General features: G+C 38.4%; 1 protein-coding gene across 1 annotated transcript in view; it reads right to left on the reverse strand.

Annotated features, from left to right (window-relative positions):
- vill (villin-like) overlaps positions 1-7032 on the reverse strand; it is a 14411-nt gene extending 7379 nt beyond the window's left edge. Inside the window, exons 1-7 of the mRNA XM_037694167.1 lie at positions 6907-7032; positions 6248-6288; positions 3069-3152; positions 1888-1962; positions 1600-1799; positions 1223-1331; positions 943-1053 (exon numbers count right to left, since the gene is read on the reverse strand). Of these exons, the coding sequence (XP_037550095.1) occupies positions 943-1053; positions 1223-1331; positions 1600-1799; positions 1888-1962; positions 3069-3143 (570 nt within the window). The 5' untranslated portion in view covers positions 3144-3152; positions 6248-6288; positions 6907-7032. The remainder of the gene's footprint in view (positions 1-942; positions 1054-1222; positions 1332-1599; positions 1800-1887; positions 1963-3068; positions 3153-6247; positions 6289-6906) is intronic.
- Between the last annotated feature and the right edge of the window lie 3062 nt (positions 7033-10094).

The following is a 10094-nucleotide window of genomic DNA, read 5'->3' on the forward strand; positions in this document are numbered from 1 at the left end:
ATGTTAATAGTTAATAGTTGATAATAGTTAATAGTTGTTAATAATAGATGATAATAGTTAATATTGTTAATAGGTGATAATAGTTAATAGTTGATTATAGTTAATATATGTTAATAGTTAATAGTTTATAATAGTTAACTGTTGTTAAACATTGTTAATATATGTTAATAGTTAATATTTAATAATCGTTAATAGTTGTTAATAATAGTTGATAATATGGTTCATTTATTGGTTTGAATGTTTGTCTGTTCATTCCTTTGTTGATTGTCTTGTTGTTGTTTTTTGTAGTTTTTTTTTGTAATTTATTCATTTAACCTTTATTAATGCAGGTTAATCCCATTTAGTTTGTTTGTTGGCTGGTACATTTTTTTCTTCATTTTTTAAACTCGTTGATGCATTCATTTGTTTCATCTTTTGTTTGTCTGTTGGTTTGTTTAGTTTTAGAACATGTTTGTTTTTCAGTGGTTAGTTAGTTAGTTTGTTTGTTTATTTGTTTGTCTATAAATTTTATCTGATTATTTCTTGGTTGGTTCATCATCCCTTAAAACTCTATGCCTTCACCAGCCCTATATGTATTATGTCTTTTTATGTTGCTTTGCTGTGCTAGGTTTTTTTTGATGCCTCAAACCATGCCCTGTCTAGGACATGGTGTGAGAGATATATTTTTATACCCTCTATCCTCATGTTTTCTTCCTCTTTTCTCATCTAAGCCTAAAAGTATTATTCTGAATAAGAAGGCCGCGTTTATAGCAGCAGCTTCGTGCACTCCGTCCATCTTTCGTACAGCTCTATGTACACGTTCTTGTTGCATCTCAATGCAATGATTATAAAGTTTATTCTGATTCTGTAATTTCTGAATTTGTGACCTTAATTTTTATTTTATTTTTCTCTTTATTGTTTTGCTTTTCGGTGACTCTGCTGTCTCTTGGTGTGGAGGATTACCTTGAGGCTCTCTCTCCGGTTGCTCTCAGGGCCGTTCCACTGCACAATCGTTTTCCCGATGTCCAGGAGAAAGACGTCGCCATTGTTAAAGCTGTTCCATGACACCTCAACCTGCAAGCAAACACACAAGCATTTACCTGGAATGAAAACTATACAGTATGCTGCTCTAATCCCTGTTAAACACCACACCACCTCAGACATTTAACACCCACTGTGACAACAAACACGCTGTAATTTGTTGTAAACCTTCTTACAGCCAGGAATCCTCCATTCTACAAACCTCTGTTGCCATGACATGCTTCCTCCCTTTAACCTGCAGCAGTCGTCGGACATTGTAGACGTTCGTGTCAACATGGTTGAAACCCGAGGCCACGCCACCCTTCTTGTAGCTGTGGAGAGATTAGCGCGCACGACCAAAGTTCAGATGCAATAAAAGCTGGACGAACAGTAAAGATTAAAACTCATACGATCACAGCGCTCAAATACATGCGCTAAAAATTGGAAAGTTAATGAACTGGGCTGGAGAACATTGTGTTTTGCTCTGCTAATCCTCAAAGCAACAAATATAGGTTGTGTCATAATCAGGATTAGCACTGTTAAACCCAGTCTGGGGAAGATTACAAAATGTTTGTGGGATTTTTCTTATTTTTTACTCACATCAGGCCAGATTTAAAGTAGCTCCTGAACTGTGGTGATTCGAAGCTCTGCATTTCTCTGTGCTGCACTGGGTTCCCACCCAGATACTCGTCCAGCTGGGTGATGTAGATGGCTGCAGCAGCTTGCTCATCCTGAGACGAGGAGTTACCTATCCAGTAGTGGATGTCAATGGACTCCCCCGAGCCCTGATTCTTACTTATCTGGCCATAAAATGACGAGACAAGTTTCATACTGGTGCACATACTTCATCAAACAGACTCTTAAGAAATCAGCCAGTACTGAACTCACGTTTAGAACAATGTAACAGTCTCCTTCGAAGAAGTTACCAAAGGCTCTGGATGGAACGGAAACCATTTGCATTTTCTAAATAAAGAAAACAGCAATATCTGAGAGGAGAGTTCGCATCTTTAGGGGTGAGGATCTGTGGAAAGGCTGTGACTTTTTTTTACCTGATGTAGAACAACCTCAGTTTAGAGAAATAAAGTTGATTTCTGACTGGACTGACATGCTAACACCTAATCTAAGCCTGGTCATAACCAAAATAAATTGCGGCCATCTAAAAAAAACTTTTTTTCCCCAAAAGAGGTTGACGTGACTGTAATAGTTCTGAGGTTCTCGTGATAGAAAAGACAAATTGTTGCAGGAGCGAGCTGCTGCAGGAATTTCACAATATTTCTGCAACAAATAACCCTATAATTTAAAACAGATGATGTAAATGCTAATAAATGATGGTTTACATAAACTGCTATAAAACCTTTTATCTAATGGTGTATTTTATTTATCTTAGAAGTTGTATTTTTGGTCTGGGAATTACGTCAGATGCTGTTAAACCATGCTGTAGTTGTAATTCAGAAACTCAGCCGGGTTTACTTAAAGTTGTGCTAAATGATCAGGCTAACAGTTAACAATATGAGCTGATAACAGTGGATTTCTCTGCACTCTGTGCGTTCAAACGAATGGCTGCCAGCGCACAAATAGTGGTAGAACAGCGCTGTTGTATGTGTGTGACGTGTACTTAGAAGCACATTGACAGAAGCTCAGATAAAACGTTTATTACAGATGCTTTCATAACTTCTCATGTGCGAGTCAGCCATATTGGATTCTGAGATTGGAAGTGGTGAAGAATCTCCCACATTTCGAGTCAGAATTCCTACTTTGGGGAAATTTCCAGTTGATTTGTCCAACTAAAACTCATCATTTTCCGACTACTGAGAACAAACTAAATACAGCTTAGATAATCTGCTTGAGGTAGCCAATAGTTCAAGAATCTGTTCAAAGTTCACCAAACTGAGGTTCCTCAAAGAGCTGTCTGCTGCAGGTAACATAATAACTGTGCATAGCCTTTCCACATAACTCACGTTAAAAAGATCTACACAACAATATTTTAACTTGTAACCCTCAAAACTCTACATAAATGATAACAGTGTACACATTATAGTAAAAAAATGGTATACAAAGGCCTGACTTACATTGATGGTCCATATTTGCAAGCCCGGCTTTTGACTGACGTTCCGAAAAGCGTCTCTCTCCTTATCACTCAGCATTTTTGTAAACTAAAACAAACAAATTTTAAAATGTACTGGGACAACTGTATTTTCCTCACATGATAACTAGACAATTAAACATTTTTAATAAAAAAAATTCAAACACACGTATCACAACACGTACAATTATAGTTTTTTTTTCACTTCTCTTTACACTGATTACTATTCATAGGTGCATTATATTTATACTTTATTCATTCTTATCATATCATTAAGAAATGTACGATGGATATACAGAACACTGAAATGCGTTAGAAAACTAATTAAAAACATTTCTTCAGTTTAACGTCATTTAAAGTCCTTAAAGTTAATGACTTTAAATCACATTTTAGTACCGTATTTTTCGGACTATAAGATGCACTTAAAATCCTTGAATTTTCTCAAAAATCGACAGTGCGCCTTATGTATTAATTCCGGTTGTGCTTACTGACCTCGATCCGATTTTATGTGGTATACGGTGCTCAAAATTATGTAAAAATTAATTTATTTTGCTTAATGCACCTTATAATCTGGTGCTCCTTATAGTCCGAAAAATACGGTAATACAGAAACTGTCCTTTCACGTGTAAAAAAAGGATGATAGGCTATAGGACTAAAGCAATGCAGAGTTGTTCTCCCTTTACGCATAATAAACAAAGGGTACTCTAAAAAAATACATAAATGAAAAATTTAAAACGATGAACTTGATCATGGTTTACAATAGCCAAACGATTCAGGTATTCAGACATAAAGTTTTAAAATTTGTATATTCTAAGGCTAAAATATGTGCAAGTGCAAGGCTTTGTGGAGTGTACGTGTAAAAACTTTAAATAACATGAAAGCTTTACCTTTTTAGGCATTTTATTTTTTTTTAAGTAAAGGAATTAACTTATGACATAAGATTTATTTATATTTTACAAATCACTGAAAAAGAAGTTCATCAAAAGTCAGCAAAGCATATAAAAACTAAAAAAACTGAAAACTCTAAAAAGAAACTTTATATCGGCATCCACATTTTGACTTAAAACTCCTTCAAAGTGCTCATTAAACAAAAAAGACCCTTCTCTCATCAGTGTGAGCGCTCTACTGTATCTTTTCACCGAGACAAAATCTTTTCAAAGTAACTCGAGAAACCTTTTCAAAGGATCTCACATCTGACAGTAAAGTGGTTCCACTAATGAAAGTCGGCCCAGAGCCATCAGAGCAAACAAGTCTCTCCATCAGCTGTGCGTCAAGAGCCTCTCCACTGAGAGTTCAGAAACAACGGCGCTGATAAGCAAACACTGAGAATACAGCTGAATGGAAAACAGGCTCGCTGGGATGTCACGCTACTTGCATCACGCCATGAATACAAAGCTCAGGTCTCACTGTCAAATATGGTTCTGAGAGAAGTATCCCAGCCCTGGGTCATGGTTCACTTATCTGCAGGTGATGAACTGAGATCAGCTGTGATGCAATATATCCTAATCACACCTGTTCTTTATCAGAGTTCTGATGCTCATTAGTCCGATAAAGAGGTGACTCTCCTCCTGTTCATGTTGTAATCTACTCCTGACTTAGCTCATTAGATAATGAAGAGAATCATACTGGAAGAAGTTTCAATTTAAGTATTTTCTCTTGAAAAAGTGAAAAAATGTGCACAAAATGTCCATTTTAGTTTTGTTTTTTTGTTGATTTTCTGATAAAACTGTGATCAGATCACTGAAGGTGGGGCTCTGAGGGACACGTGGACAATAAATCGTGCAGATTTTCATTAATATTTAGACATGATGTTAAGTATAAACTTTTATAATATATTGCTTATATGTCAACAAAGCCCAATATAAAGTGCTGTCAGGGAGCCAAACAGTTTTGTGATGTTTTAAAGTGGTTTTAATCGACTATTTTACAGTCTTTCTGAATGACTTTTAAATATATATTTACTATATTTGCTGCTTTTTATTTTCCTGTTTATTAAAACTATATATTTACTGTCCAAAAATATTAATGAGTACTTTAATATAGCTTGTCCGTGTTCAGATAAATCAGTTTTTTTTAATTCATCTATCAACTCAGTACTGAGTAATAATTAGTTTTGAAGTTGTAAAGACTAATATTTATATAAGGCACAGTTTGTTCCAGTAACTTTAGTTAAAAGTTAAGCTTAGTTTAGATGCCTATAAATAAACTTTTTAATTATTTTGGATCAGCTTGAAGAACAGATTTTGTTCTCTCATTTTTAACAGTTTTATTTAAATAAAAACACTTTTTTTGCACCAATGACGTGAACCCTAAACAGAAACAAAGATAAAATTTTGGAAGAGTGCATGGTGGGTCCTTAACATATGTTAATACAATTACAGCATTTAAATATCTAAGTTTTTCCAGAATAACAGCATTTATTGGGAAAAACAACCGGCTAACGTATAATATCTTGTAAAATATACATATATAATAGGACTATTCAACTAAGTTGCTCAGGGGGGTACAGTTACTGAAAACCAAAGGCTCAAGGGCTGGACATCCAGCAGTTATTGTCATTAAATAAGTTTATTTTATGGTTTAAAACCTAGTTTTAGTTTAAAAATAACCCATTGGTGGGCCGAACTGAGTTCACTTGTGGGCCTGATTTGGCCCCCGGACCACCAGTTGAATAACCCTGACATATAAGCTTTATTATAACAATTACAATTTGACTTAAGGAAATGATTCAGAAAGATCAGATTTTTATCTGATGCTTTGATGGAGAAGCTGCTATTCATATTTTCTTGTCATCTTTATGTTTTTCATTTGATTTTAATGGACTTTTGTCAAAGTATTAGTAATACAAACACCATTTTGGTCCGTGATTGTGTTCAAGCTCATTCATGACGTGAGTAAATAGCTGATGAAAGGGGGACAACAACTCTGCGCCCATTATTGAGACTGGTAGGACTGGTTTCCTGTCTGTCCTTTCACTCCGCTCACACAATGAGCTTTTCCAGAGCTGCACCCTGAAAGCATCCCAATATTTCTAATATCCAAATATAGGTTATATTAAAGATGGTGGTGTTTGACTAAAAAAAAGTCATTTTTCAATTACAAGATGCTATTCTGTTTAGTTGTCAGACAGGGAAAACATTTAAAGTAAATTTAAACGTTTCTTACCTTGTTTTATCCGCAAGACGAAATGAACGTCTGGACGCCTCCTGCACGTAGCAAAGACAGACGAGTGAATTTATCTTGTAGAAAATGTAATGATCAAGTGCTGCTGGCCTCTCCTCCAGTGAGTGTGTGAGTCAGAAAGGGGTTGATGCATCTGCATCCACACCCAGGGCTGAACACACCTGCAACTTCCTGTCCTCGTATTTACTTTGACCACAATGTTAACACGCCTGCACCCACCACCTGCCAGGTACCGCGGCAATGGGGTGAATTCAGGCTGAACTATTAAAACCAGAACCTTTTATGTCCCTCTGAACTCTATTCAACGAGGTTTGTGGATGTTGTTACATTTTTTTTTTTATCCAAAGATGCAAATTGTTTGCAGCTCAGAATGATTTAAAGCTTTTGGAAAATGAAGAATTCTCGAAAACTTGTACAATCTAAGCCCCTTTACCCCTCGTGGACCTGCTGGGATTTCTATAAAAGACGGAACCAGTTTGATCAAATATTTTATTCTCAGTCTGAATGAATTAAAAACATATCTAATAAATGCATCCCTGCTGTAGAATCTTTTACAGGGAATCTACGGCTCACCTATTGCATAATTAAGTCATTTTAGCCAATTTAACTAACACTTTGAATTAAACAGAGGGTTTTCTTACCTTTTTGACAAGTTATGTTTTAGTTTAGTCCTGGAATCAATATCACATCTAACAAAACTTGTATGCGTTGAACTGCATTCTCCTCGTAGCTGAAGTGGAACAAAAATAACGAGAAACAAGACTTCTCCGGGCTGTAACAATACGCTCTAATGCCTAATCCAGCGCTGCAGTTAAAGCTGCTGCTACGTAGGTGAAAGCTAAAAGTCCAAATCAAGATATCACATGAAGCCGAGCTCTGCCGGGTTGCACATTAACTATTTTATAACCATGTTATTAACGCACATAGACATCACCTAACCCATGCAGAGTCCAGCCGGATGCAGTTAAGTGTCTGGTTTACGATCAGAATGAGTTTGAATGCAAACGGTGATAAGAGCTGTTAAGCTGTTAAGCTGCACAAGAAACTTTCAGCAGACGTCAAATAACTTTTGCAATGTTTTTGGACTCACAGCTAAGAATCGTTCGCCAATACAAAAATCATTAAAACTTGGTTGATTTCATGGATACTGAGCAAAAATTACACGTGAAAGTAGCTGAAAGTCATCGTCAAACCATCCTCAAAGGATGTGGCTGCGGTGGCCATTTTGAATTAAAATGATCTCCTTAAAGGTGCCGGTATGCATTCCTTCAAAAGACAGCTCATCTCCAAACAATTTCAGTCTCAAATTTTTTATAGCGGTTAAAGCAAATGATTCTTTCTTCTGTCATCAGTTTTGCACTGTGTGTGTACACTTCTGTGGTTATTTTTAAGATCAAATGACATCAGCAGAAACTAGCATGTGCACTTTTTGTGCAGCCAGGAACACTTCCTGCAGGAAGACCACAACAGTCTCTTTGGTCTTGGCCCCACTCAGATTAGCCGTTAGCTCGTCGGTCCAGTCAGAATTAGACTTTGTTGTCTTCAAATTGAGGTTGCTCAAAGGGTTATCCACAACAGGTAGCATGTTAATTGTTCATAACTTTTTCACAGAACACCCAAAAATTCTTATTTCCATCTATCTTCTTCTGCTTATCGGTAGTCGGGTCGTGGAGGCAACAGGTCCAGGGGATAAATCAAGACATTCCTGTCCTCAGCAACACTTTCCAGCTCGTTCTGGAGGACCCTGAGGCATTCTTAGACCAGAGAAGATACACCACCTCTCCAGTGACTTCTGGGGCCTCCTACCAGGGACATGCCCAGGAGGCATCCTAAATCGACTCCTTTAGATGGGGAAGAGCAGCAGCTCTACTCTGAGCTCCCCCTGAGATGACAGAGCTTCTCACCCTATCTCTAAATCTGAACCCGGCCACCTTACGAAGGAAGCCCATTTCAGCTGCTTGTATCCGGGATCTTGTTCTTTTGGTCATGATCCAAACCTCATGACCATAGGTGAGGGTCGAAACGTAGACAGACCAGAAAATCGAGAACTTTGCCTTTTTATTCACGACACACTGAAACAACGGCCTTATCAGCAGAGGGCGCTGGCCACAGTAGTCACCACCTGTAGCCATGGAGAGCTTCTTGGGCTTGTTGAGGACTAAATACCTGGGTACCATCTTTGACAGTCTGCTGAAAGTCTCCACCAACAAGGGAGGAGCTCCTCAGAAAGTGTCGCCAGAGGCAGTACCTCCTTAGGAAGCCTTTGGAGTAAGTAAGATCATTCTCCAGACATTTAACTACTCCTTCAATGAGAGCATCGTCACCTTCTCCATCACCTGCTGGTTTCATTTTACCATCCGAACAGAATGCACCTGCTGAAGATTGTCTGTTCTAAAATGATTAGATTAACCATTGTTGTCTATGAACACTTAACATGCAGGTTAGTGAACCGGATCAAACAGGACTCGTCACACGCCCTCTTCTCATCATTTGTGTGGCTTCCATGGGGTCGCTTGGCTTCGCTGCCTTGCCTGCAGGACACAGAGGAGAAGAGCTATCTTTGTGCAGAGGTCTGTCCAGCTCAAATAGTCCTGTTTCTTAATATTCATACATACACATACAGTACTGATTCTAGAATTGCGCCGCTCAAGGTGGCTACATGTTGGAGCAGCTCTGTTACTTTCATTCTGAGATTTTGCTTTTGGAAACTTTAATTCCTCTTTTTCTGGATGTAAATCACAATATTTTGGATGATTGTTTCCTCTGGTATCGGATGTTGTGCAGCTGGAAGGATTTTTACTGAAACTTTTCTTAGGCAGTTTTCTACAACCAACAGCAGCTGATTAACATCTCAAAAGCTCAAATAATATCTCAACTACAGCCCCAAATCTCAAATGACTCGAAAGGATGTTCTGTGGATGCATTCTCATCTACCTGCCAGCTGTGCTCAAGTGCCTGACCACTGAGATCCTGGAACTAGCAGGAAACACGGCTCATGACAGCGGAAGGACAGGATCATCCCTCGGCATCTACAGTTGGCTGTCCGCAGCGACAAGGAGCTCGGCAGACTGCTGGGAGGAGTGGCCATCGCTCTGGGAGGAGTTCTGCCAGGCATTCGGGCGGTCCTACAGCCCGGAGGAACTGAGAGGCCAGCCGAGTCTGGGTGGACGGATCGGACGGCATCTGCAGCCAGTTTCTTAGGATCCACTGTGGGATGGACCTTTACAAGAGATCCTTCCTGTCTACAGCCATCAGCATCTACATTATAAAATCTCTTAGTGAAATGAGGATAACGAGTTACAACAACAAATAATTTCCCTTTGGGATTAATAAAGTATTCTTGATTGATTGATTTGAATGAGATCCCCTCTACATTCACACCCTATACACATACATCACCCCATTCCACATGGCTTCAGTTGCAAAACTTACCTCATTGCCCATTTGCACCTTGATAATGCATAATGCACTTTCTTTCTATTTATGTATTTTATCTTGTATTTACTTTTATGTATGCTCTATGTGCCTCTTTTAATTGGCCCCCTGGGGATGAATAAAGTTTTTTTTAATTGAATTGAATCATTACTGATGATGAGGCCCCAATCCGTTGCACCATCCTATCGTCACTCGTGAACAAGATGCTCAGAGACTTGAACTCCTACACATAAGGCAAAGTCCCCTCCCGACCTTGGGGGGGGGGGGCATTCCACCCATTTCTGTTTGAGACCCATGGTTGCTTTAAAATGCACAAGCTCAACATGCAGTATGTGTACAAAGAGCCGGTGCAACTGAAATTATACTAGAGTTCTCCATGATAAATAAAAGAAGG

Source organism: Nematolebias whitei, chromosome 20, assembly GCF_014905685.2.
Source record: "Nematolebias whitei isolate Nwh7 chromosome 20, NemWhi1, whole genome shotgun sequence".
In the NCBI taxonomy this organism is placed as follows: Eukaryota; Metazoa; Chordata; class Actinopteri; order Cyprinodontiformes; family Rivulidae; genus Nematolebias; species Nematolebias whitei.